The following is a 27293-nucleotide window of genomic DNA, read 5'->3' as shown; positions in this document are numbered from 1 at the left end:
CGGAGATGTGACGAGAACGCCCTATAGAGGCGATCCTTCGCCAAATCTATAAGCGCGCCCAGGACCTCCCCATAACGACGTCCAGTAAACGGCTCATCGATCTCGGGTTGGCCAACACCTTTGCGGAGCTACGCGAGGCGCACTTAAACAATCTATACTTTCGGTTGAACAAATCCTCAGTCGGCAAAAGCCTCCTAAACCACCTGCACGTTGCCTGCAAAGCGCATGCAGATGAAAGGACAACGGTTCCAGAGGACTGGCGCCACGCTCTACAGGTCCAACCTCTGCCACAGAACATGGCAAAGGAGACTCACGAGGGCCGTCGAACCGCTCGCGTGACGGCCCTTAACGACCGCTATGGCTCTTGCTACGGACTCTTCTACAGGGATGCTGCTCGACCACGCCACGGGGGATGGTATGCGGCCGCAGTAATTCATCAAAATGCGTACGTTCAGGGACTCACTTTCCGTGCCCCCAACATTGCACACGCGGAGGAGGTCGCCATAGCACTCGCCGCTAGAGAACCAGACTCCTGGGTTATCATTACCGATTATCATTACCAATTAAGCGCCTTTCCTCTGCTTTCGAAGCTTCCGCTCTTCGTCGGTTTCGCAGTTTAAAGCGCGACTAAGGTACGTGTGTACTGTCCCAGGGGAGCCCATTTATGCACCTTTCCTATCATTTGCTTTAAGTGAATTGGTCATATGAAGGTGACATCTCCAGACACGGTGACCATGGCTTTACCTAGAGTACTAAAGCTTTCGCTTCAAAAGGCACCCGTGTGCTGTGCGATGTCAGTGCACGGTGAAGATCCCCAGGTGGTCGAAATTATTCCGGAGACCTCCACTACGGCACCTTCCTTTCTTTCTTCCTTTCTTTCTTTCTTTCTTTCTTTCTTTCTTTCTTTCTTTCTTTCTTTCTTTCTTTCTTTCTTTCTTTCTTTCTTTCTTTCTTTCTTTTTTTCCTTTCTTTCTTCCTTTCTTTCTTTCTTTCTTTCTTTCTTTCTTTCTTTCTTTCTTTCTTTCTTTCTTTCTTTCTTTCTTTCTCTCTTTCTTTCTTTCTTTCTTTCTTTCTTTCTTTCTCTCTTTCTTTCTTTCTTTCTTCCTTTCTTTCTTTCTTTCTTTCTTTCTTTCTTTCTTTCTTTCTTTCTTTCTTTCTTTCTTTCTTTCTTTCTTTCTTTCTTCCTTTCTTACTTCCTTCCTTCCTTTCTTTCTTTCTTTCTTTCTTTCTTTCTTTCTTTCTTTCTTTCTTTCTTTCTTTCTTTCCTTCTTTCTTTCTTTCACTGCCACCTTACTCCCGTCTGTTACGGCGTGGTTAGGATGTTCACAGAGATGTGAGACAATTACTGTGCCATTTCCTTTCGTCAAATACCAATTTCCAATCATATGGATCACCTGGGCATCTTTAATGTGCACGGACATCGCACAGCAGACGGGCGTCTTTTCCGCTTCTCCTCCAGCGAAACGCGGCCGCCGCTGGAGGGTTCGAACTCGAAAACTCCAGCTGAGTAGCCGAGTGCCCTAACCACTTAGCCACAGCGACGGCTAGTGAGTGCAGCCCTTACAGAATCAAAGCGAAGGAAATAAATTTACCTACCTACAAAATTTCTTGGACGCTGAAGTGTTTCTTAGTGACATTGTTTGAAAGAACCATAACAATGCCCTCGGCAGGAATAGCACAAATGAAAACTGATTTCCAGATACAAGTACAGATTCCTAAATAAGCTTAGAATCTTTTTCACAACTTTATTTGACAGTTCTCTACATAAACGTAGCTTAATTTACTTCACAGATAAAACTCGTGATAGCGCTTTCCTGAGGCGAGCTTGTGTCAATGAAAGTCAAAACAAGTTTCTTATGTTTCATAATAGCATATATTTTGATTTAGGCAAAGGAATTCGTCCAGTCAAATCCACCGTATGAAATATAGCTCTAGCCCTTGAATACGTGTTTACGATGTGTTTTTCACGAAACATATTTCGTAAGGCAATGCAGTTTGCGATGGTCCTCCTCAAGAGTGGCGGTACTGTTGACACAGCAGTGTATATTTTGCCAGGCTTCTTAAAAGAATAATAAAAGATTAATGATTGAATGAGTTCTTTTTGTGATAGACTCGACTTATTAGCTCAGTGATGGAGGTATATTTTTTACGGTGGATTTGACTGCGCGAATTTCTTTGCCTGAATCCAAAGATATGCTAGTAAGAAACATAATTTTTTTTTTAGTTTCATTGGCTCGCCTCAGGAAAGCCCTATCACAGGATTTATCTGTGAAGTAATTTAGGCTACGTTAATGTAGAGAACTGTCAAATAAAGTTGTGAAAAAGACTCTATTGGATTGGAAAACATTTTACTTCGTCAAAAAGAGCTTGGTGACCGGAGGGTCGTGTAAGGTGGCCGCCAGTCCATGACTGTTGGCGACCTTGTTGGCCAACTCGACGGCCCGGACTTGCGTCTTCGGGTCTGAGCTGGCCAGCACAGCCTCCCACCGCTCGAGAGAAGGGATTCGTACTAGCTCCGCAGGAGGCGGCTCTTCTCCCCCCGGGCTATCTCCCTGTCCTTGGAAGCCTACTCCCAATCAGACAATCTGGCCCTTACAATCAAACACATCACCGATTACTACAAGCAGGAGCACCGGCCTACCCGGTCCCTTGTAAGGGACTGGATCGCGCTGACGAGCGCCTCCTCATCAAAATTCTCACTAACACTGTACTGTGCCCGGCGGTACTTAAACATTTCAACGCATCCTTTGATGGCGCGTGCCAGTTCCGTGGGGAGGTGGCTGACACCTTCCACATGGTTTGGGCGTGTCAATCTAACCCATCTATCCCCCCCCCCCCCCCAACCCCAACCCCACCAGAGAGGACTGGGAGGCGGCCCTGCTCGGCTGTCAGGATCTAAAGGACCAAAAGGCCTTGGTTCACCGGACGCGGGCGGCGTTGCTTGCCAATGGGGCCCCGGAATAGGGGCTCCACCTATAGTATTGTTAGGGGAAAGGGCCAATAGGGCCTACCCCAATACCCTCTCTGTAAAAATTTATTGCACGATAAATGTTTTTCACCACCACCAGCCTACAATTACATAAGATGTGGTATTAAGTGGCGCGTTTGCCACAGCGGAAACATTGATGCTTGTATTGCGAGGGGTACATGAGTGACAGTTGCGCGGGGTTCACTAGGGAGCGCGTCTGAAGCCGTCTCCACGTGGCTGCTTGTGCTTTGGACAGCGTTTTAGACGGAGAGGGATAAACTCGCCTGCCCAAGGTGTGATGGTGGGTAATGTCATGAAAAGAGGCCATGTCGTATCTCGTAAACCCCGGATGAATAGGCGAGCTCCCTGCCCGGTTGACGAAACCTCGGGCTTTATTGTGAGCTGCCTCGTTCCCCGGATTGTCCGAGTGGGACAGAACCTAAATTAGTTCGACCTCTCAGGGAGGTTGGGCTGCTTTTTCAAGAATGCTAAGGGTGATGGGTCTATTCGGCACCTCGCGAAATTGCGAACGGCGAATTTTGAGTCGCTGGAAATAATATCAGCGGTGGTATTAGCTATAGCTAAAGCTATTTCCGCCTCCTCCGCGATCTCGGAGGTGCTTGTTTAAATAGTCGCGGCTGCGAGCAGTCCGTCGGGCCCATCCACCGCCACCAATGCGTAGGCCTTGTTGCGTTGGTACTCCGCAGAATCTACGTACACCACTCCCGGGTGCTGTCCGTACTTTTCATGCAGAGCGCATGTTCTGGCCCGGCGACGGCCCTCGTGGTGCACGGGATGCATGCACGGAGCCCTAAGAGCATTTCCGTTGACGTGTAACGCGGTAGACCAAGGGCGGTCTTGTACGCTTGTCTGATGATACTATCGATTTTATTCGTCTCCGCTGCATACAGGCGGAGGTAGGGGACTGAGTACGCGTCTCTGTTTAGAACGAAGGCCTGAACCCATGGAGGAAAAAAATCTAAGGAGGGAGCGTGACGTCACGCGGCCAGCGTTTGCAAGCCGAGTGTTTATGAAGCCGTTTTCTCTCTCAGTTTTCCGATCTCCCAGTCAGTCCTTTATGTTTTGATTTTGGTATGTTTTAGTGCTCGCGTATGCGCGGCTTGTGGCGCGGGGAGTCTACAGCAAGGATTGGATTGGAAAACATTTATTCCGTCAAAAATGCAGATGCAGACGGTCCATGCTAGATGGCCATAAAACCATGGCTGGCGGCGACCTGAGCGGCCCACTCGGTGGCCAAGGCTTGAATGCCCGGGTCCGAGCTGACCAGCACGGCCTCCCATCGCTCAACAGAATGAATTCGTACTAGATCCTCCGGTGGAGGTTCTTCTGGTTGATCTACAGTCAGTTTGCCGCGCTAATCCACGCATGCGCGCGCGCAGCGGGGCTAGATTTTACCGCACGCTATCATGTGGCGCGATCACGGGGGGGGGGGGGGGGGGGGGGCAAACTTATTTGAATATATTTTTACTTGTTAAAACTAGGCTTCAAGACTGTCGCCGGACGCTCCCTCCTCAGTTTTTTTTTCCTCCATGCCTGAGCCAGACGACAAAGATCCTTTTTTTTCTTTAAGGCCAGCTGCGGTTGGCGTGTGTGAGTCTTCGTCATACTGGCAGTAGATTTCAGTTTGTCAGCAGTAAACTTTTCTAGGGGCTTTAGTGCGTTTTAGAACGCGTTCCGCCACCTGGCAGACATTGAAGCTATTTGGATTAAAGTGCGTTGGCCGCAAAGCACACGGACGCTTTTTGCGATTGCGTTTCGCCTTCGTTGAAACGCGGCCGCGGCAGCCGGGAACCTCGGTGTTGGTGGTTGAAACATTTATTGCCAACATTAGAGATGTTGAGGGCGGAGCTCCTTAAATGACACCTGGGAGCCTTCCCCCTGTAGGAAGGGCCCCCTTACAAAGCAAAGGACAACTCTTGGAGGGATATCTAGAGAGAGCGCTTGTAATAACATTGCGCTGGCCTCGGTCAGAAGCACTGTATTGTGGGTTATTTGCGCTAAAGACACGACACAAAAGAAAGGAGGTAGACAGGACAAGCGCTTACTAACAACTCAGGTGTTTATTGACATAACATTTTCTTAAATACAGCAGCTGCTCTTATCAAACCTGTGGTAAGCAGTACATTGGCCAAACTGGCAGGTGCCTTAATGAAAGGCTGAGGGAGCACGCAAGAGATGTCAAGAACAAGTTAGGTAGCAAAACGATTGACCATATTCCGAATTGCCGCCACTGCACTCCCGCGCTCGAAAAAACTTCAGTGCTGCGCCGGTGCAAGACACAACTTAAAAGAGACATAATTGAGGCCAATGAGATAGGAAAATCGGGTAACTCGTGTGTCCTTCAATTTTGCAAAATTAGAGCTCGAAACATGGATTCACTCGTGCGATGATGGGATCTGTGCTGATCTGATATATATGTATGCGAAGTCTCTTCTTTCCCTCTTCGTGTTTGATAAGAGCAGCTGCTGTATTTAAGCAAATGTTATTTCAATAAACACCTGAGTTGTTAGTAAGCGCTTGTCCTGTCTACCTCCTTTCTTTTGTGTCGTGTCTTTTGCGCAAAAAACCCACAATGCTTAGGCACCAACTAGCCTGCAAAAACATACTCGCAGAAGCACTGGTAAGCGCTAACAGTAATCTAGGGAGACCTCTGGCGAGGGAGGGTGTAAGTATCAGGTGCAGATGAGGAATAAGTGCAGGAAGTCTCCAGGTTTGCCACAGAGTTTGCAGGTGGAGGGAAATTGATCGAGAAAGCGGGCGTGGAGGAGGATGGGGTATGGGGTTGTGCGCGTTTGTAGCCTGCGCCAATGGGCGGCTTGTGTGTTTGTGAGAGTCGGCAGGGGAAGCGTATGTTCTATTTTCGCGGCAGTGTGTAAAGATATCTTGAAAGGACAGCAGGCACTCCCCAGCATCCGAGGACGGCCTTTCCTCACCAGCCCGGAAAGTGAGACCTCGGACCAGGCACTGAGCCTCCTCGTTACCTGGAAGGCCCGCGTGTGTGGTTGTCCAAATAAAAGTGACGGATTTTCGGGGTTGCCAAGAACGCAAAAGGCGGCGGGTGGTTGGGGACACTATGCCTGCGGCAAAGTTAAGGACACCCCCGCTCAGTAGAAGAGTGTCCTAATCAATGAGCCACCGCGGTGGGTGGATTTGGGAGAGAACTGCGGGATTTGGCAAGTCATGCGTTTGAATCTGGCGCCATGAGATTTCGTGTATGCGGGACAGGGACTTGTCGGCGGGCGATAACGAAACATTTCGAAGCTCGAGATTTCACCTTTTTGTGATGTTTCCGAAATTTAAAATATTTTATTATAATTTTTTTCTGCCAACTTCTGTCTTTCCAAGGCATTAAGGGAGGGAATAGGTGGGGAAGAAAAAGAAACGCTAGCAGAAGCACGCGCCGCCTCGGTCGCACGAGCAGCACGGTCAGAAGAAGCTCTGCAATGCTGCGGAGGCCACGTCGCTGCGAGAGGTCCGGCTGGAACAGGACGACGGGCGTTCACCATGGGCGTCAGCCACGTCCCCGCTGCCAAGTACTCCGCGGCGGAGTGGAAGGCGTTCGGCCTCATGGACACGCAGGAGATGTTCACGAGGGCTGTGGTGTACCGGCTGTGGCACTCCGCGATCCGGTCTCTGCTGCGCAGGAAGCTGATCTCGGTCTGCTGTGCTCAGGTAAGTTCCATGTCGACCTCTTGCGCTGAAATTTCAAACCGACCGCCGCAGATTTGGGCCCAGACTTCGCGTTTTGAGCTAATATGAATTTTCTTGCTGTGTAACCTACCACTGAAGTGAACGCAGCGATCCAGCTCATGCGTTCCACAGCGTAGCTGGGGTCTTGCCTGCAGCTTGATCGAACGAGAGCGGTGTCTGTGAGCTGAGCGGCGCCTTGCAGCATTTCGTCAGCTGCAGTGGCCATTTTTCGAGCAGTTATGTTCAGTACCCCTAGCGTCCTGACTTCTGAGTTTTCGACACTCAGCCGCGTCCCATATATACGTGGGCTCTGCGAAGTTCTGCCGCCAGTATTTTGCATGCAAGTCCAGGGCCTCAGATTTCTGTATTAATAGTCATTAGTCAATGTCTCAGCCACCCGCCGCGGTGGTCCAGTCGTTACGGCACTCGGCTGCTTACCCGAAAGACGCGGGTTCGATTCCGGCCGCAGCGGCCGAATTTCTATGGAGGTGAAATTCTAGAGGCCCGTGTACCGTGCGATGTGAGTGCACGTTAAAAAACCCCAGGTGGTCGCAATTATTCGGCGCCCTCTACTACGGCGTCCCTCATAGCCTGAGTTGCTTTGGGACGCTAAGCCCCAATAAACCAATGAACCAATCAGCGTCTCAGCCCGCTTCTAAAGGTGTACCCCATGGCGTGACTCCTACGTTTTAGTCATGTAGAGCCGGATTTCGACGTATGTGCGATGCTTCTACACCGTTGCGACCTCATGTCTCTGGTTTGGTAGTTCTGAACCAACAGTCAGCAGTCATGATTCCATCCTGTTATTAAAGCTGACTCCCATTTGCCAAATACCACCATGTATGTCTCGAAACCTCGGGCGCCGTTGCACGCGCTGTGCTTATGTATGCTCGTGCGTGTGCGCAGGAACCGGAGGAGCTGCATGCAATGCCGCCGGTGCCCAACGTGCACTCCTGCGTGGACTCCCTCTGCCCCAAGTTGCTGGCCATCCCGCCTACGCCGCTCGTGTTCACCTCTGGCCACGCAGACCTCAACGAGGATAAGAGGGGTAAGCACACAGCGCCACTGCAAAACGTGGGCTGTAATGAACCTCGCGCCAGCGTTTTCAGTGCTCTGTGGTCTCCCTACGGTATCTTTAATTGTATTATGCATTAGGCGCTATGCAGCTGGCTGCTCATGTAGACGCTTTCACGCCCACTGTGTTCTTATCGGGGCAGTTCATGCATGAAGGGATGCAGAAACCACGACGAACAAATGCCTGGGGTTTATTATTGCTAGGCACTACATTTTGTGCGAAAGCATGGCTCTTTGCAGGTGACACCGCCGCTACGTACCTCAAAGCGCGATTGACGTGTCCACTCACCCAGGAAGCCCATTAATGCGCCTTTCCTTTCCACAAACTCAACGGAGTCCAAACCTAGCGCAGATTGTGAGGAAGGGAAAGGCGCGCATGAATTTGTAGGTGGAACGCCACCGCCTACTAACGGCAGAGCTGGTGTTAACTGACGGACACTGCTGTAATCCGGGGAGTGTGGCGAAAAAGTGTTTTCTCACTAAAACGTTATTCGGTATTTGATATATTGTGCAGTGCTCCCCAGATAAGTGCGAAAATGCGAAGTTAGAAGTGCAAAAAGGCTCTCGGATGACAAAAAAAAATGGCCTGGCTTAGCTTATGGTTAAGCCTAGGATGCGAAGCATAGTTTTGCGGTCTGGCGAGCCGCCCTCTCCCTGGCCGACATCTCTCTGCTCAACTGACTCAGCGAGTGCGTCGCCTTTTGCGTGACGTCAGTATCTCCTAGCGGTAGGAGCGGGAGTTAGGCCGCCGGCGGAGGCTGCGCGTCCGCAAGCGAGCGCACGAGGCCCCAGCTTTCACAGCTGTTGTGACGTCATATCACGTGGTGCGCTGATGAAGGTCAAGTGGTAGCTACGCGGCCGTGCGCGGCGCAGCAAGGAAGAGCTCGGTTGTGCGAGTAATATGCTTCGCATAAAAAATAGCTGCGGTTTAACTGCTGCTGAACCCTGCCACCCTGGCAGGTGGAAGTTATTGGTAGTTCGCGAGAGTTTGCCCACCCAATAAACGCTGCGGCCTATTGCTGCAGTTCCGCGTCTCTGCTACAACTTTGTCAGCGCTTATGGATGCAGCACAAATCTCTCAGCACCCCTCAAAGTGCGATTCAGGCATTGACCCAGGGAGCCAGTAATACGCACTTCCCTCAAAACCATTGGAGTCTGACCGCGCCAACGCCAATGAACACAATGAACGCCGACGGCCTATGGCTTCAGTGCCGCGTTTCTGGCACAACGTTGTCCGCCAACGCATGCAGCGCACATCTGTCACTACCGCCACGTAGCTGAAAGCACGACTGTGTCCACTGTACCAAGGGTGTAGTATGCGCCTTTCTTTTGCTTTCGAAGCTCCCGCTCTTTATCGGTTTCGTAGCTTAAAACGCGATAAGGTGTCCACTGTCTTAGGGGGGGGGGGGCAGTTATGCCTTTTCTTTGCTTTCGAAGCTCAAGGTTATTTGAAGGTGAAACTTGGGTCAACCGCGAAGTTACCTAGCGTAGTGAAGATTTCGCTTCAAAAACCGGGCGAGTTGGTTTGAATTTTTTTTAAAGCGGAAGCTTTACTACACCATGTTCCGAGTTTCACCGACAGACCGTAGCCTTCAGCGTCCTTCAGCCGCTCCACTGGTACGGCGAAACCAATGAACGGCAGCTTCGAAAGTAAAGGAAAATCGCATAACTGGTCCCCTGGGGCAGTGGGCAGCTCATTCGAGCTTTAAGCTTCGTGGCGGTAGTAACAGATCTGCGTTGGCAGACATAGGCCGTCGGCGTTCATTGTGTTCATTGACGTTGGCGTTGACCCCCGCATTGGCGTTGTGGCAGAAACGCGGCACAAGCTAAAGGCCATCGGAGTTCATTGTGTTCATTGGTGTTGGCGTTGACAGGTGATTTTGAGTAAAGGAAGGGTGCATAACTGGCTGCCTGGGTCAGTGGACGCCTGAATCGCACTTACAGGTACATACGTGGGGTGATGAGAGAGAGATGAGGGCTGCATGCGTTAGCGCTGACAACGTTGTGGCAGACACGCGGCACTGCTGCAATAGGCCGCAGCGTTCATGGGGTGAGCAAACTGTCGCGATCAACCATTAAACTGCCACCTGCCAGGGTAGCAGGGTGGGTGCGTTGCCTATCCAGTGTCCGGAATGCACTCAATGTTACAGATGCTAAGCCGCGTCTAGTTGCCCGATACGCCGCAGCTTTCGCTCTCTTAACTAGGTTCAGCAGTAGTTAAACCGCAGCTGTGTTTTTTTCTTTTGGCTCGTTTTTGCTCTCCTGTCTTTCACGCTGTTGCAAAAAGAGAAAGGACTTGCGCGGAATGTTCATTTTAAATCGTTCCCGCAGTTCTTTGCAACTACTACCACTAAGATTTGGTGTCATTTATTTCGATAAATTATGGCGAAAGCCTCGAATTCTGAAAAAAAAAATATACTGAACTGTGCAAATAAAGTGTATATGGTGACTGCAGATAACGCGCTTCCAGTTTGCCGAGCCAAATTGAACTATCCTAAATTTTGGGCAGATTATTTTATAATTCCTTTAAAATAAAAGAAGCGAAGTTCAGAAACCCTGGCGTGCTATGGACGCATCATGACCTAGGTGGCATCGTGTGTAACACGCGACAAGCCACGGCCGGAGAGTTAAGGCGGTGTACTGTGAGAGAGATCAGCACAAATGACCGACAACCAGAGAGGCTAAAAAAAAAACGCGTTTGCTGTGTGCTGAACAGCCGCAAAGACTGAGGGTCGGGACCAGAGGCACCCTCGAGACGCGTTCGTGAACCGCTGTGCCATGCGTTAAGTTCTCGCTGCACCGGTGATTGGTCACTTTGCTAATCTTCTTCACTCTCCATTGTACCCTAAGCGCTCAATTTTCCGATGGCGCTGCGTAAGTAGGCTTAGGTTATTGGGTCGCTCTTGCCGCAAATATACATAAGCTGTTAACATTGTAGCATCGCGTACTTGCGTTTGCGGACATCGTCTCATTTCGTTTTATTTACTAAATATGGGGCATACGCGACGCTCCCCTTTACTCCATGGTGTCGTGTGCGTTTACTTTGAATGTATGCAGAGGCAGTGAACCAATTATCCATTTATATTGCACACATCTGCGTGAACGACAGGAAGCCTTCTCTGGCACGGTTATCTCTGCAAAAAGGCGGCCGGGGCTCTTTGGTGGCTCATGAAATTCCGAAGTTCTGCATGGATAAGAACGCATATACACTTGCCGTCAAAAGTAAATGAAAGACGACTTTATCAAAAAAAAAAAAATAATTTCTTTAAATCTGAAGTATAATGGTCCATTTTTGCTGGTGCACTTCGCACAATTACAATTAGGCTGCACATATGTATTCAAGGATGCACGAATTGGGGGGGGGGGGGGGGGGTCAATGATGAAATTTTTTCGGTAATATTGCCTTCCATTTACTTCGGCACCTGTACATACTCCCGTGATCCTGAAACAGCATGCCAATCTTGATGAGGGAGATCAAGACGTCTCTGAAAGTTCGTCCTTGGCAAGGGTGAAATGTCTAGCGTTCTGTACCGATCATTTAGGGCAACATTGGAACGTTGCTCACAGAGCGTCCCAATGCAGCGTTCCACTGGACCCAGATGAGGATTATAATGTTTTAAAGGCGGCAGAATAAGGGTCGCTGCATATTTATGAGCTGAACAAGATAGACCCGCGTTCCGTTAAGTCATATGATTATGAAAACCAGTCTCTCAAAGATTTACAAATGTTTCGAACCAGCAAAAAACAAACCTCACGCCATGGTCATGCGCGGGGTGCCTGTCTTCTAAAGCTGACCACTACGAGTGTACTATGGGAAAAAGGAGCCTGCTGCGTTGACACACAAGCGCCCCATAATCGGAAGTTGTAGAAAAGCTCGGCTACTGAGCCGGAGTACCCGGTTTCGAACCCGATCGCGGGCGGTGGGCGCGTTTCGATTAAGGCGGAACGCAAAACGCACCCGTGTGCTGTGCGATGTCAGTGCACGTTAAAGATCCCCAGGTGGTCGAAATAATTCCGCAGGCCTCCACTACGGCACATCTCTCTTCCTTACGGTCGAATTTCGATGAGGACAAAATTCTAGACGGCCGTGTTCTGTGCGATGTCAGTGCACGTTAAACAACTCCAGGCGGTCGAAATTTATTACGGCGTCCCTCATCATGGCCTGAGTTGCTTTGAGACTTTAACCCCCATAAACCAAAACCCCCATAAACCATCTTTCTTACTTCGTTCACTCCATTCTTTATCCCTTCCTTATGGCGTGGTTCGGGTGTCCACCGAGATTTGCGACAGTTACTGCGCCATTTTCTTTCCTCAAAAAACAAACTAAATTTTTGATTTGGTTTATTGGTTTATTGAGGTTTAACGTCCCAAAGCGACTCATGCTACGCTGTAGTGGAGGGATCCAGAAATCTCGACCTGGTTTATTGGTTTATTGAGGTTTAACGTCTTAAAGCGACTCATGCTATGAGGAACGCTGTAGTGGAGGACTCGGGAAATTTCCACCACCTGGGGTTCTTTAACGTGCACTGACATCGAACAGTACACGGGCCTCTAGAATTTCGGCTCCATCGAAATTCAGCCGCCGCGGGCGGGATCGAAACCGCGTAAACTAAGTAAATTTTTGATTTCTCACAATCCTCTGCGACGGAAGCGCTATGAAAGTCCTCGAACAGTGCCAGAGAGCGCCGCCTGTTTCTCGCTCTTTGCTCAGTGGTGGAGTGTCTGCTGCATTTCGGCTGCTTGGTGGTGCGCTCAACGCTGGAACTGGTCGACGGGCCCGAAACCGACAGCGAGGAGGGCTCGCACGAGGGCATCTTCGGCGAGTTCCTCTTGCGCACCGACACGCTTGGTCTCGCGCAGGCCGACTTGGATGACCAGCTGCGGCCACTGTGTTCCGCCGCGGCTCGGTGAGTGACTGGAACCGAGAGGCCCTGCCCTTTTCTCGGATATTAATGCGAAGGCACTTCTTGCCTCATGAGTGGCGTGGACAGAGCGTGTCACCACGGGCTGTGGACGGAGCGTGTCCTCATGAACTGTTGATTATTCAGCAAGAGAGTAACTGTGATTTGTAATCATTACTAATGACTGAATGAAAAGCTTAAATGTCCGAATTACTAAATTGTTTAATTAATAAGGCAAATAATTCTGTTACTTTGTCCGAGTAATTCACGGATTTGGTGAATTACTAGTACTTCCTCCAGAATTCAACGAACAAGAAAAGTCATAATGAAATTAATGGGATAATAATGAACAAAAATAACTTATTAACAAGGAATTAATAATAGTTGATGATGAGTAATAATAATTGGAATGATAATAACTATATAAATAATTATCGCGAATGATCAATCACATTACTAAGTAACAGGAGGAAAAGGAACTCGCAATGCTTTTGCATTTCCTCACGTAAGGAGTCTTAAGTGCACCTTTAATTTTTTTGTTGCTGATGGAGGTGGCTGTAAAATAAGGAACATACATGGTCTGTTCTGAAAGTAGTAGGACTGGTTTTTTCCTGGGCGAACGGGCGGACGAGAGGTGGTCTGCGCGTGCAGGATCGTTGAAGGGGGATATTGGGAATGCTGGGGAAAATCGGCAGTCGGCTCTCGGCCGTTAAAAAGAGGAGGTCACTTATACTGTGAACCCCTGTCGAAACGTCTCGTCACGCAGAATCGTCGAGCGTTTACTGCATCAGCGATACGCGATCAAATTTTGAGTAAATCTTGGTAAAACGGGCAAAGAGACTCACAACATGATTAAGGAGGCCTACGGTGACGCTTCCATGGGTAGATCAGGTGTTTTTGATAGGCACAAGCTTTTCCGAGAAGGTAAGGAAAGAGTGGAGGAAGACGACCGCTTCAGACGCCCTTCGACCAGCAAGACCAACGAAAATGTGTAGCGAGGGAAACATTTACTTAACAGTGATCTATCACAATGATTGCTGATGACTTGAGCATTCCTCAAACCCAAGTTTTTGGGATAGTGACAGAAAACTTACCCATGAGGAAAGCGTGCGCGAAGTTGGTGCCGGGAGTGTTGTCAGAGGAGGAAAAGGCCCACCGGTAGGATCTTCGTCATCTGAATGAGGACCCCGATTTTTTGTCCCGCACAAGGCGGCAACGCTGTCTCAGCCCCCCTACAGCCTCGACTTGGCCCTGCCAGACTTTTTTCTATTCCCGAGAATAAAATTGACGCTCGAGGGGAAACATCACGGATCGGTAGAGGTGGTTCAACAGGCCGTGACGAGGGAGCTAAACAGCATTCCGGTCCAGGCGTTCCTGGAGGCGTACGAAAATTGTAAAACTCATTAGCAGCAGTGAGTAGGTGCGGAAGGGTGCTACCTTGAAAAATTGTAATCGTTTGTACTATTCTCTTGAATAAATTTTGTTTAAAAAAATGAGTGCTACTACTTTCAGAACAGACCATGTATTAGCGTTACAGAGCACCACCGACTCCGATGGTTTTCTCAAAGCACTTACCGATGCAATATAAAACCCTAACCTTATGCCTGTACCTGAGCGTATTTTCTTCGTGTATCACGGTATCTGCAATTTCGATATTCCACTCTTTCACACGTGTGTTTTGCTTTATGAGGAGACGTATTCTGCCTCTTTTTTTTGTTTTCGATTGAACGTTTCCATGTCTTTCAAAGCCTCCGCACTGTAAGGCTTTTTGTAAGCTTGGGATCATAGCTCAGCCATGAGAAACCGCTCTGACACGTAAACATATATATTAAGATCGTACAAATGTCGCCAACTTTGCCTTTACATAGAGTCATCAGAGCTACAGACGCAAACGTGTTCCAATGTAGGTTCCATAGGCTGCAGCTTCCTCCATACGGACTGTGCGGTTTGAATTAAACAAGGGAAGGAGGGGGGGAGGGGGGGGGGGGGCGGAGGCGGATGGGGAGGAAGTGGCCACCCTAATAGACACAGGAGAGGCGAGCGCAAATTTTGAAATGAGCGCGAGCTGCCATGAACTTTGGCCCCTTCTTCATGGAAAGAAAATTATGAAAATTTGTTTTAAGGAAATGAAGGCGCAGTAGCTCTCTCTCACTTCAGGGTGGACATCTCAACCGTGCCGTGAGGAAGCTGGGAGTGAGAGAAAATACCGCAGCGGAAGTACACGCCTATAAAGGCTTTTTCATCATGCTGGGTAGGCGTCTGTCTCCTCTTCGGGCTATTGCAGACAGGTTCCGCTGCCGCTTCCAACGAATTAGCGCTAGGTCACGCAACTGTCCAGGGAACCTTCATTGGAAAGTTCTATATACGAAAGAATTCTCGCTTAGCCCATGCGCAGCTTTGGAACATTGAAGCCCGCGTACCACACAACTGCCCTGGAGGAGGGAAGCCACTCCCGTGCACGTCCAGATGCGACCGACACACGTGGTCAAGGGAAAGAAGAGGGTCCGTGGTGAAGAAAATGGAAATTATATTTGACGAAAGGAAACTACGCAGTAGTAACTCTCACATATCTCGGTGGACACCCGTCATCCGTTTGTACAAGGAGGGAGGAAGTGGGAGTGAAAGAAGGAACAGAAATAGGGGCCATAATGAAGAAAATGAATTTCAGGAAAGGTATTGCTGTGAGTCCGCGTCCAAGCACGATGAAGGAACGCCCAGCTAAACGCAGCGGCGAAAGATCGACTTCGCAGTTTGAGCGAGTTCCACTCGGCCAGCTGTAGCTGTCGCGTCACTCTAGGTTTAACCAGAGATAAACCATAGCCAATTTTTTACTTGGTCAGTAGCTGTCTTAAGCCCCAAACCCTGCTGTGTAGCGAATGTTTATTGCCTGTACGCACTAACTATGTGCTCCACCGCCATGGTACAGATGCAGTCCGCAGTGGTTGTCCAGCGCGGCTCACCTCCAACGCGGCGAGAACGAGCCTGCCGCAGCGTCTTCTGGCCCAGCCTCTGTAGGGGAGGACCCTGCTGGGGCGGCCACCGGCGAAATGGCTCCGGCGGAAGTCGTGAAGCCGTCTGTCCGTCGTCCGCCCCGTCGGCCGTCGGTGGGCATCAGTGGTGGCGCCGTGCTCCGCAGTGCGCCACCGGGCGTGCTCGCGTATGAGCTGGGGCTGCACGTGACGGAGGCCAGCGTAGAGGGCAACGCCGCCACCTCCCGTTTCACAGAGGAGGCCACCGGCGGTGCCTTACAGGTGAGGTCGCTACTAACCCTCGCTTAGCTCGCAGTATGTGCCTCGGTTGTTTAGGCGGAAGCCTTTAATGCCTCATCGTTGTAAGCAGAAGTTGTCGACAGAAATCTCACGCTTTTCAATTTGTCGAAATGGTCGTGACGTCACAGTGCGCGAATTTCAAACGGGGCGAATCGTACTTCGGCTAGTAACCACGCAACCAATTTACTTGGAGCGTCTAAGTTTAGTTAATTAGTTAATTAACTAATTACCCTAATTAAACTTTCTAGTCACACCAGATAAATAAATAAAATCGAGTAGGAAATTGGTCGAGATTGGGGAATCGAACCTGGGTCTCCAGAGTGCGAGACGAGCACGCTACCACTCCGCCATGCCAGCTCGATGGTTTAGAACGAACAAAGGCGCGTCTAGTGAATACGGTGTCTTCTTTCACTCCCATCTTCCTCCCCTCCCTTACGGCGAGGTTCAGGTGTCCACCGATATACGCGAGACGGATGCATTTCCTTTCCTCAAAAACCAATTTACCGATGAGCAAGGTGTACAGCCGAACGGGCGATGGCGTTCTGTGGACTCCCTGGCAGCGTTCCAAGACGTTGTCGCGTTCCACTCAGAGGCGAAGCTTAACATCTTAACCACACATCAGTGACAAAATCAGTAACCCCACGCCTAAGGCTTCCGCCTCACCGCACTTAGGTCAACAAAGTGCTCTCCTGAAACTTTTTCCATCTCGAACATGCTACGTCAAAAACGCACGTTAAGCTGTTCAAAATTCAATGTACGGAAATTCTTCAGCGGGTAGGGAAGACCACGAGGAGCAACGTAGACCACTGCCTTGAGTGCAGGAAAAACTTGATAGCCTGAGTCGCTTTGGCACGTTGAACCCTATAAACCAGCCAACCAGATAGAATGCATGTGAAACGATGCAAGAGTTGTGACTTCATGCACAACTCAGTAGAGTTAGCTCTGCGATGTGTGCCAGGTCCCTTAGATCTCTGAATTTCGATGGAGGCGAAATTCAAGAGGCCCGTGTACTGTGCGATGTCAGTGCACGTTAAAGAACCCCAGGTGGTCGAAATTATCCGGAGCCCTTCACTACGGCGTCCCTCATAGCCTGAGTCACTTTGGGACGTTAAACCCCAGTAAACTAAACTAAACCAAACTTTAGACCTCTGTCGAGCTCCTGCCTAAGCTCTTTGCGGGTTTCATGATGTCATCATGATCTGGGAGCCTGAGAGTATGAGGACGGCGGAGGAGGAGGTGAAGGAGGATTTGGATGGGAGAGATATACAAATATAGACATATATAGCTTTCTTTTCCTTACAGTTGGAAGGGTTTTGGGAACTACACTAAAGTAAAAATAAATCTACAGATCCGTACATTTATTTCTAATTTAGTACTGGATCGGGCGACGCATACCGCATGCCTTTGTATACACACTCAGCAAAAGGAGTGAAATAATTACCTCTAGTGCGCACCCTTTTATAAAATAGGAAGACGCTTAAGGTTCGCCTTCAGGAGTGGAACGCGACAGCGTGTTGCAGCGCTGCCAAGGAGTCCGCGCAAGTGCGACGCCTTGCCCGTTAAAGAACCCCAGGTGGTCGAAATTTCCGGAGCCCTCCACTACGGCGTCTCTCATAGCCTTAGTCGCTTTGGGACGTTAAACCCCATAAAACCAAACCAAACCAAACCGTTGGAAACAGCTTTGAACGCAACGCATTTTTGAGTAGAGGCTCAGTAATTGTCTCACCTCTCGGTGGACACCCGAACCTCGCCGTAAGGAAAGGGAGGTAGGGGGGGGGGGTGAAAGAAGAGAGATAAAATGAAAGAGGCGCCGTAATGAAGGAAACCAAAATTGGATTTGAGGAAATGAACTTGCAGAAACTGTCTCACACATCTCGGTGAACACTCGCAGCCCCGATTATCTGGAACATTCTGCGGCAAACGGTTTTCTTCCGACGCGCGGTGCCAGCAACTACGACGCGGACGGCTTTTGGACCGAACAAGTGTACACGATGGTGCGTAAACGACTATGTGTGGGATACTGAAAAGAGGCGCCATAGAACTACACGGAGCAGAGGTCGCGCTCATATTCTCAACCACAACATATCGCATTAACAGCTGTCGCTGAATATCGCGTTGAGACGTGGTGACCGTCATGTCATGAGTTGTTTTTTTTAACGTTAACCCCAGAGTAAGAGAGATGCGGGTTGTTAGGCATCATACGCGAGCGTGGAGTGCTAGCCTTCGGTCTCAAGGGTGCAGATGAGCAGTGGAAGTAAAAATTAAAACATGGCCGGGGCACTCAGGCGTGCTTTACATCATGGAGCAGGGGCGCGAGTGGGTCACAACTGGTTGAAGCTGCAGTGTGTCAGGTTTGTTGATAGGACGGCCTGGTAGGCAATGCTCCAGATAGGTAAAAGCTTGTAGACTGATGCAAGCTACGTCTCGAAATACTTTTGTTTATTAATGCCCCTGGGATTTTGCGCTCACGGCCAACGCCGTCGACGCTTGCTTTTCTGCGACACGGGGCCCTTAACGCTCACGCGTTAAATGGTTGTGCGCTAAAGGACAGCTTACTCCCTTTTTACGCCCACATAGGCGTATTTGCGTTTAGAGTGATAGGTGGGGCGCGTCGGTGAGGCCTCGTTCCCTGGCCGTGTGCGCTGGCTATAAAGATTGGCAGAGGCTTAGCTTGGTTAAGCCCAGTAGGTTGCGAAAGCAAACGAGGCCTTGGTCGAAACACCTTATATATACACATCCACACGTAATCTTCTCTCATTCCGGGTCACACAAAAGCTGTCTTAGCCTTGGATCTCTCCAAGGCCTTTGATCGCCTGGACCATCAAGCGATCATGGCGGCTCTCTCCCCCTTGAACATAGGTGAACGTATGTACACCTATATTCAAACATTCCTTACTAACCGCACGGCCGAAATTCACTTCGGTCCCCACATCTCCCCCCCATACACCCTTAGTGGGGTCGGAACCCCCCAGGGGTCCGTCCTCTCCCCTTTCCTCTTCAATGTCACTCTCATTCCCCTTGCCCACAAGCTACAAACCATCCCTCACCTTCGGCATACACTCTATGCCGATGATATCACGCTATGGACCACCCATGGCAGTGATGGAGACATAGAGAACACCCTACAGTCCGCGGCTATCCTCACCCAAACGCATGCGCGGAGTATCGGACTCTCCTGCTCACCGGAGAACTCGGAGCTCCTCATAATCCGCCCCACAACACGAAACTGTCCCACAGCCCCCATCACCGTGACACTGGAAAACCGGCCCATCCCGGAGGTAAACACTCTCCGGGTACTTGGCCTCCACATCCAGAACAACGGGAAAAACACACTCACCATACGGAAACTCAAGCAGACAACTGTGTCGATATCACACCTAATCCGCCGCGTTTCTGCACACCACCGGGGCAATGAAGGAGCATGACCTATGTCGTCTCATTCATGCCTTCGTCCTCAGCCGCTTTATCTTCACGCTCCCCTACCTGAAACTCCAGGCTAGGGAAATCTCCACCCTGGATGCCATGATTCGAACAGCATTTAAGACAGCATTACACCTACCCCAAAATACCTCAACCGAAAAACTCTTTCAACTAGGCCTGCACAATACGATAGGGGAGCTTATTGAGGCCCACCGACAGACACAATACATACGTCTCGCGAGAACCACCACCGGGAGACACATCCTACACACCCTCGGTATACGCCTACCAGCTACCGATCCCACACAGCTCCAGGTACCCCGCCTCATTCACCGCGATTTATTTATTAAACCTCCCCCCAAAAACATGCATCCCACCTACCACGAACCCCGCCGCAGAGCTCGCGCACGGGCACTCCACAAATACTATGGCACGGAACCGTATGCCGTTTGGGTGGATGCCGCATGCACGGGCGAGGACGCGGTTGTCGCCATCACGAACCCCTCCCTCCAACCCATTGCCACACTTCACATAACCTCTACTGCCACTTCGGAGGAGGCCGAAGAGGCCGCCATTGCCCTGGCCATCACCCGCACGGAGGCGCGATATATACTTTCACTTTCACTTTCACTTTATTTTCCTTAAAGACCCTTTTCCAGGGTGTTACATAAGGGGTGGGGTTTATAAAATGCAGGAATCAACAGTGCTTGAAAATGATGATGAACATGTTATGGCAGCAATATTATGGGGAAGGCCGTTCCAGTCAGCTGCTGCACGAGAAAAAAATGAGTTGGCAAAAACAGTGGTACGGCCACGTGGACGCAAAACTTGAAGAGAATGACCGATGCGATGGGACCTGCGTTGTGGAAGTGCGCAAATGTATGGTTCTTGTTTTAGTGGTGAATAAAAGAACTTGTGAAACAGGACAAGACTGGCTATGCGACGGCGACTAGAAAGATTAGCTAGACCTGACTGAGATTTGAGGGATGATATGCTCACGTCGTACGAGTATGAGGAGTGAATGAATCTTATAGCCCTGTTTTGAACAGCTTCGATAGCGTGTGTTAAATATTCTTGATGAGGGCTCCAGATGGGTGACGCGTATTCAAGTTTAGTTCTAACGAATGAGATGTACGCTTGTAGTCTTACGTGTTGTGGGGCTTCCCGTAGGTGACGTTTTAAGAAACCTAGTGTTTTATTAGCAATACTGTCAGATTCCAAAACTGCCATACTAAATTTTGCTCGCGGGAGAGTTCACGTCCCTGCATTTCGCATACTGGACTCCCTCGCCGCGCACCCGCCCCGCCATGTGGAGCTGATATGGGTGCCTGCCCACTCCGGGAATCCCGGAAACGAGGCCGCCAACGCTTTAGCCCGAGCTTCTCTCAACCGGGCACCGGCGGCCTCCGACCTGGGGTTCTCGCGGGAGCGCATGCACTCATTCAGTGAAATGACGCAGGCCTACAAAGCCGAGCGTCGGCTCTACCCCCCACCTCATCCTTCCCTCGACAATTACCATCAGACACTTTGGAGGCGGCTCCAAACACGCACTTTGCCCTCCCCTTATATACGCTCGCGATATCACCCAGTCCACACGAACCCTTCCTGTACCCTCTGCCACCACCCCAAAGCCACCCTCGACGATATTCTTTTCCTCTGCCCGGCGGATCCTCCCCCGCGGGGCCTGGAGCACCTTACCACTTGGGAGGCTTGGGAGACCCTACTGCGCTCCGAGGACCCGGCCAAGCAAGCCATCGCCACCGGCCGGGCTGCCAGCGTCATGAGCCTCCGGGACATGAACGTTTGAGTGCAGTGGGGCCGTGCGGGGGCCCAAGGACCGACGTGTCCAAAACTCCCTTGTTATAAATAAAGTTTTCATCATAATCATCTCAGACAGAGGAAGAGAAGGCGAGAGAGAGAGAGAGAGAGAGCAGCAGCGGCGTGGTTACTCTGGGACTGCGGCGACGAGCCGAGCTGGTCTCCAGTTTTCTCTCCGCTTGGTGTGGCGTCACCACAGCGAGCGCCACCTCGCGGCTGCGGCGCGCAGCACAGGTGCGCGGCGCGCCGACAAGCCGAGCTGGTCTCCAGGTTTCTCTCCGCTTGGTGTGACGTCACCACAGCAAGCGCCTCCTCGCGGCTGCGGCGCGCAGCAGGTGCGCGGCGCGCCGTGGTTACCCTGGGACTGCGCCGACGAGCCGAGCTGGTCTCCTGTTTTTCCTCCGCTGGGTGTGACGTCACTACGGGGGTCGTCTAAAGGTCAAACGTGGTTACCGCCGGGACCACGCTGACGGCTCAAAACCTAGCGTAGTATTGCTTCCGCAATAAAACGCGACTTCACGACGACCGTAACTCGCCCGCAGACGTCATGTGGGCTGGCGTTCGTCACGAGGGCATGTCCGGCATGCCCACTGGGTACGCGCCCCGGAGGTCACTCGAATGGCTGTAGCGTCAGGCTTAGTGGCGAGCGCGATGCATGCTCCGAGGAATGGGAGCATGGGGGTAAATACCTGGGGTGGTGGTGCCGCAGGAGAGGGTTGAGTAAAGTTCATTAGTGTTACGACATGAAATTCTGCTGATCCCGCGGCAAACAAACGGCCGCTGCTCTCTCACGCAGCGTATGACGTGCTTCTTTTCCGGAGAGGCTAGTGGTGACGGGCCTCTTCCAATGGTCAAAAAATTCAGGGGTCACTTCGGCTCTCTAAAGTGCTGCAAGGCGAAAGCGTTTCCTGGCGCACTATTTGTTTTTATTTACTATTTTGTTTTTATTTTTGCCCCTTTTCATCTTTTTATTGGCTTTTATTTTTGTTTATTTTCTTATTTTTATTTTTTATTTTTCCTTTTCTTTACTCTATTCCTTTTATTTTATTTAAATTTCCGGAGCCCTTCGCTACGGCGTCTCTCATAGCCTCAGTCGCTTTGGGACGTTAAACCCCAACAAACCAAACCAAACCAAACCAAACCAACCTATAAAACCCATGCATTCACTAGATGAACCTTTATTCATGCTCGAACCTTGAGCCTTCGTGGCGGAGTGGTATCCTCTCCGCTTCAAATGCCAAAGGCCCTGGGCCCTGGTGCCAAAGACCCTCGGCGCAGTTTCTTTGTAAGCAGTGACACCGAAAGGCGGACAAATCTGCCGACACGGCTGCCGATGCGTCTGCTAACGACAGTATGAGGCATTAAAGCTTTCGCCTTAAAGTGAACTGCAACGACGGCCGTTAGTGCAAGTTTGCTGGCGCGCATTCTTAGTTGTTCGTTGTACGCTTTATTAAGGCGAAAGCCTTTATGGCTCATTCTCCCGTCCGTCCGGCGTTACAGCTGCGCCTGGGGTGACTCATCAGCGTGCGCAGCTGACGTCATCAAACGAATGACGGGTGTCTACCGAGATGTGAGACAGCTGCTGCGCAATTTCCTTTACCTCAAATTGTCATCTTCTTCAGTACGGACCCCTCTCTCTTCTTTCACTCCCACTTCCTCCCTTCATGCACGGTGTGGTTCGGGTGTCCATCGTGATGACAGCATTACTGCGCCATTTGCTTTCCTCAAAAAGCGTGTTGTTCGAAAGGCGTTTCCAACCGGCAAGGCATCGCGCCAAACGGGTGGTGGCGTTCCGTGGACACCCTGGCAGCGCTGCAACGTTCCATTCCTAAAGGCGAAGCTTAGGCGTCATTAATGAGCAGTCAGTTAGTATTTAGGGATTAATCAGTAATTTGTCATTAAGTAGTAATTTGTCGTTACTTAGTAATTCGTCATTAATTATGCGCATCTTACACATAACTTCATACTCGTGAAGCTAGGAAACCCGCTTTGTGAACCTTGTGGCGAAGTGGTGAACCGCATATTATTTTCTTGCAGGAAATTTGAAAAGTATTTAACAGCATTTTGCGACAAGCGTGGCTGTCCACCCCAAATTGCTTTTACGGGAGAATGCATTAATGAACTTATCCTGAGTTCTTTGATTCCTAAAAGGAGGCAGTGTTATCAACGAATTGTAACAGCTAGTACTCCGCGAGCACTACAGTGAGATCTTTGGTGCATGATAGCCTCAGCTGCTTACGTGCCATAACACGGACCAATATTTCAGTATCCGGCATACAAGTACATATAGTTTTCTGAAGGCTGATGCCACGGACACATTGGTCATTGCTGTAGAATGCAGGAGGACTTTATATATGGTTTTTACTCAAGGAGCCCATGACGTGGTCGCTAGGCATGTTGCCGTTTTCATATAGAAATAGGTAGTAAACAGCTTGCTATTCATTACCCTCGAGTGCACTGGGCACGTTGTTAATTAAATTAGGATCTACTACACTAGCCATAGCAACGTAAGTCCGGCAGACTGCACAAGATGTTGCTTACGCCAGCTCATGCCATTTCTCTGACTAGCGCAGTTATCAAAAACTCTGATGAGAATTGGTGTGGAAGATGACATGCTGTGGACGCAGTTCATTACCTCTCCTTACTTTCCTTCCCTCCCCTCGACGCCATCTTTATGGAATGCTTGGCTTCACTAGGTCTCGGCAGATGACCAACAGGCCCTAGTGGACAAACGTTATCACTAAGGTTTAGTACTGACCTCGCCTTCTCAAAACAAGCTACCTACACTGTCATGCATCGCCTGCCACTCCGTTCGCTAATACACCTCCGCAGAGCTGAAACTCTGTAATGTCCAGCAATTGTTTACACCTTTAAACTGGCTTCAGTTTGCGCTTATTTGCGCATGAGTCACAGGACCACGGTACCATGGCTGCCCTCGCACATGCGTTGTCGGCTCTCCTGTATTTCCGTAGTGGTGACATCATGCAGTACGAACTCTAACCGCGACCTCAGCAGAAATGTAGTACAGCACGGTGCCGGGCATGCAGCTGCAGCCGTTCGTGCGTGGCCCGAGCGAGATGTCCTGGACCACGACCAACACCATCACGGTGGCCTTCCCGCGGAGCCAGGACGAGGCGTGGGGCGACCTGGACACCTTCGAGCGCCCCTGCTACGGCGTGGCCGCCACAGGGCTCAGAGTGGGTGGCCAGCAGAGCGCTTTGCTGGGGCGCCTAAAGCTCATCTTGCTGCTGATCAAGCTGCTCGACTGAGCGGGTACGGCCACCCCCCTCTGTTATGCCGCGTTTGCGAAGAGTCTGATTGATGCAGGAAGTTTCGTGAAATGAGGGGTCAGCAGCCTCCTCTTAATGAAGTGCGTTTGTCGACGTTTTGGTGGTTGTTGGGACACAGGCGAGCGCAGAATAAGACAAGGATAACAGCCCTAGAGATGGGAGTGCCTGAAAAAATGCTTGAAAAATTGGACAAAACTTTCCGCATTTTTCCTGGCCCTGAAGAAGGAAAAAGCCAAAATTTCAAAACTGATTTCCTGCATAGTTCCACCTCACTACGGATTGTAAAAGTTTGTCTAAATCTGGTTTTTAGGAGCGTGTCAAGCAACTGGAGCTGTCCACGTGGTGGCAAGGTGTTTGTAGCAACCGACCGCTGACGTCAGTCGCATGTCGACAACTCTGTGTCGTCTGTATAGTGTGAAAGAAACTGGTCGCAGTCTGGTTATGTGCATAGGAAGCTCCGCAACAGGCTTTCGCCATTTCATTTCTTCAAAAGTTACTGATTGGGAGAGCGCGTGCAAAACCATCAGTACGTGCACTAGAACCTCAACGTGGGAAAGGGCGCACAAGCAAGCATTTCTCTACCCAGCAGTGGCGAGCCACACTGATGCAATGCTTTGCGTCGATTGTATTCTATGCAGTATGTCATCTTTTCCTGAAAAAGATTTGCAGCATCTTTTTTTGTGTCTAAAAAATGTAATTACTTTATTATTTCTCAGTTAAGAAGCAAATGCGCCTAACGAAATGAGTTTGTTTTTTTCCCGAAAATTTTGTATTTTTCTGAAAAACCCGAGAAAAATTTTTAGAAAATAAAATTTCAAGAAATTTTAATCTCTAAACAAGACGCACGGCACGCACGTGCCCGAGCACCTGCAAGTCCTGTTTAGAGATTAAAATTTCAAGAAATTTTGAATGCTGAAAAATATTTTCTCCGGGCTTTTTTTTTGTCAGCTGAAGTATACTCTGTAAGTAATATTTTCTGGGAGGAATAGAGAGGCTTATGTAATCACCAAGACTATGACGCCAAATTGTGTACATATGACGCGCGAACGGGTGGACCTAGCCTTAGTGCTCACTGAAGCTCCTCGGACAAATTAGCACGGTGCAGCACTGCCGCTGCTTGCATGAATTGGGCACCTCAGTGACGAGCAATAACTTCATGTACGGTTGTGTACAGGCCGGTAACTGATCCCGCTTTTCATCGACCTGCCTGCGTGAATTACACTATATTAGGGGACGCTCTTCGGTGGTTTAAGACAAGAACCTACTGTGGAACGGTGGTGCTCGCGCCTAAGTAGCTCTCTTTTTGTGTATTTTACAGTATACTAATGACTTACGCTGTTTTTACTTCTTTCCTTTCTTAGGATCGAGCAGCGGCGTAGATCTCGGCGACCGGGTGCCCAGCCAAAACCCGGCCGTACCATCGATAATGAAATTTTAATACGTTTTCGTTATTAAAGGGATATCTTCTACCCACACCATTCACTCGAGTCACATTGTTTCAATGTACGTATTTGCGAAGATGAGGCCCGTGTACTGTGCGACGTCAGTGCACGTTAAAAAACTCCAGTTGGTCGAAATTTCCGGAGCCCTCCACTACGGCGTCTCTCATAGCCTTAGTCGCTTTGGGACGTTAAACCCCATAAACCAAGCCAAACCCTTTTCATTCTTATTACGTATTAATGACGTTTAACTGCGTGCTGCCCCGGCCCGCAACGTACTGTCCTGTGGCCAGCATTCGCCTCGTCTTCTGAAGGTTATGCGCAAGAACATGCTTCCTCCGGTATATGGGTCCCCCAAGTGAAGATAAGTAGCAGCGCGGTGCTTTTCGGGTCTTCCCAAAAGCACTGCCAAGTCATGCAACAAATAAGTAGCAGCGCGGTGCTTTTAGGGTGTTCCCAAAAGCGCTGCCAAGTCATGCATCGAATCGGTTGGTGAATCGAAGTGCATCCATTCGTAGGATGCCTTAGGTTATACTTTTTCCGTATCTGTTGCGTTCTGAGGTGTTTGTGCCCGAGTTTCGCATGCAGTTTCTTTAGCCGTCACTGTATGAAGGAGTTTTGCTGATGAATGCTGGAATGTACTGCGCAGTGTTCAGACCAATAAACATATGTATTGAATTTTTTTGCAGAGTTGCACTCTGCTGTTTTGATCTGTTTTTTCAAAACGACCTCTGTATAATTTGCTACGTTGTGTGAAGTCTGTGGAAAGTGTGCTTTTCTTGAAGTGTAGGTAACGTCACTGGAAGGGCACTATTTTTTTGTCTTTGCCTACATGCCTGTCTCTGGCCACATGCCACACCTTTGAGAACGTGGTGGATTTTATCTCTCGAATATGCAGGCATGGTTGGCATGCGATAATTGGCTTAAAACTGGGGGCTCATTAGCACGCAACCATATAATCACCGGTAGCGTATGGAAGGCATATAAATGCAGAGTGCATTTAGCGCTACCTAAGCCCTCTGGTCAGCAGTTCTTTAAAGAAATGTACTGCACCCATACGCTCGTACTGGCATCTCCGGAAATTAAGTACACGGGTGCGTTGCAATATCCGTAATAGAGGCGAAATACAAGGCATCAATGAAGTGCGATGCCAGTGCACGTTAAAAAAACACGTGCTCGAAATTGTTAGAGGCCTCTACTACGGTACCTCTTTCTCTCCTCTCACTCGCTACTTCACCCCTTCCCTCACGACTCGCTTGAGGTGTCAACCTAGAAGGGAGACAGTTATTGTGCCCTTAATTCCGAACAATTTTCATCTCCTTAAAATTACATTATAACATGCATTTGAAAGTCCCCAAGCGACACGTGCTCTATGGGGACTCCGTAGTGGGCAGTGGTGGGGG

The 27293-nt window shown here is 49.8% G+C and overlaps 1 protein-coding gene across 1 annotated transcript; it reads left to right on the top strand.

The window, feature by feature from the left end:
* Nucleotides 1-6359: 6359 nt before the first annotated feature.
* LOC149362592 (uncharacterized) lies at nt 6360-25929 on the top strand. Its single transcript, XM_089573112.1, has 6 exons — nt 6360-6661; nt 7586-7727; nt 12465-12660; nt 15581-15905; nt 24209-24434; nt 25813-25929. The coding sequence occupies exons 1-5, from the start codon at nt 6494-6496 to the stop codon at nt 24428-24430; spliced, it is 1053 nt and encodes a 350-aa protein (XP_089429238.1). The 5' UTR covers nt 6360-6493; the 3' UTR covers nt 24431-24434; nt 25813-25929.
* Nucleotides 25930-27293: the final 1364 nt, after the last annotated feature.

Source organism: Amblyomma mixtum, chromosome 2, assembly GCF_055824585.1.
Source record: "Amblyomma mixtum isolate Tamu chromosome 2, ASM5582458v1, whole genome shotgun sequence".
Classification (NCBI taxonomy): domain Eukaryota; kingdom Metazoa; phylum Arthropoda; class Arachnida; order Ixodida; family Ixodidae; genus Amblyomma; species Amblyomma mixtum.
Note: the sequence above shows the minus strand (reverse complement) of the source record. Positions and strands in the feature narration are given on the sequence as shown.

Bases quoted from the DNA above. Each gene is read 5' to 3' on its own strand.
- LOC149362592 (XM_089573112.1), top strand. From the start codon at position 6,494: ATGGGCGTCAGCCACGTCCCCGCTGCCAAGTACTCCGCGGCGGAGTGG. The intron at 7,728-12,464 runs GTAAGCACACAG...CTCTTTGCTCAG, and splicing joins CCTCAACGAGGATAAGAGGG to TGGTGGAGTGTCTGCTGCAT. The intron at 15,906-24,208 runs GTGAGGTCGCTA...CCGGGCATGCAG, and splicing joins CCACCGGCGGTGCCTTACAG to CTGCAGCCGTTCGTGCGTGG.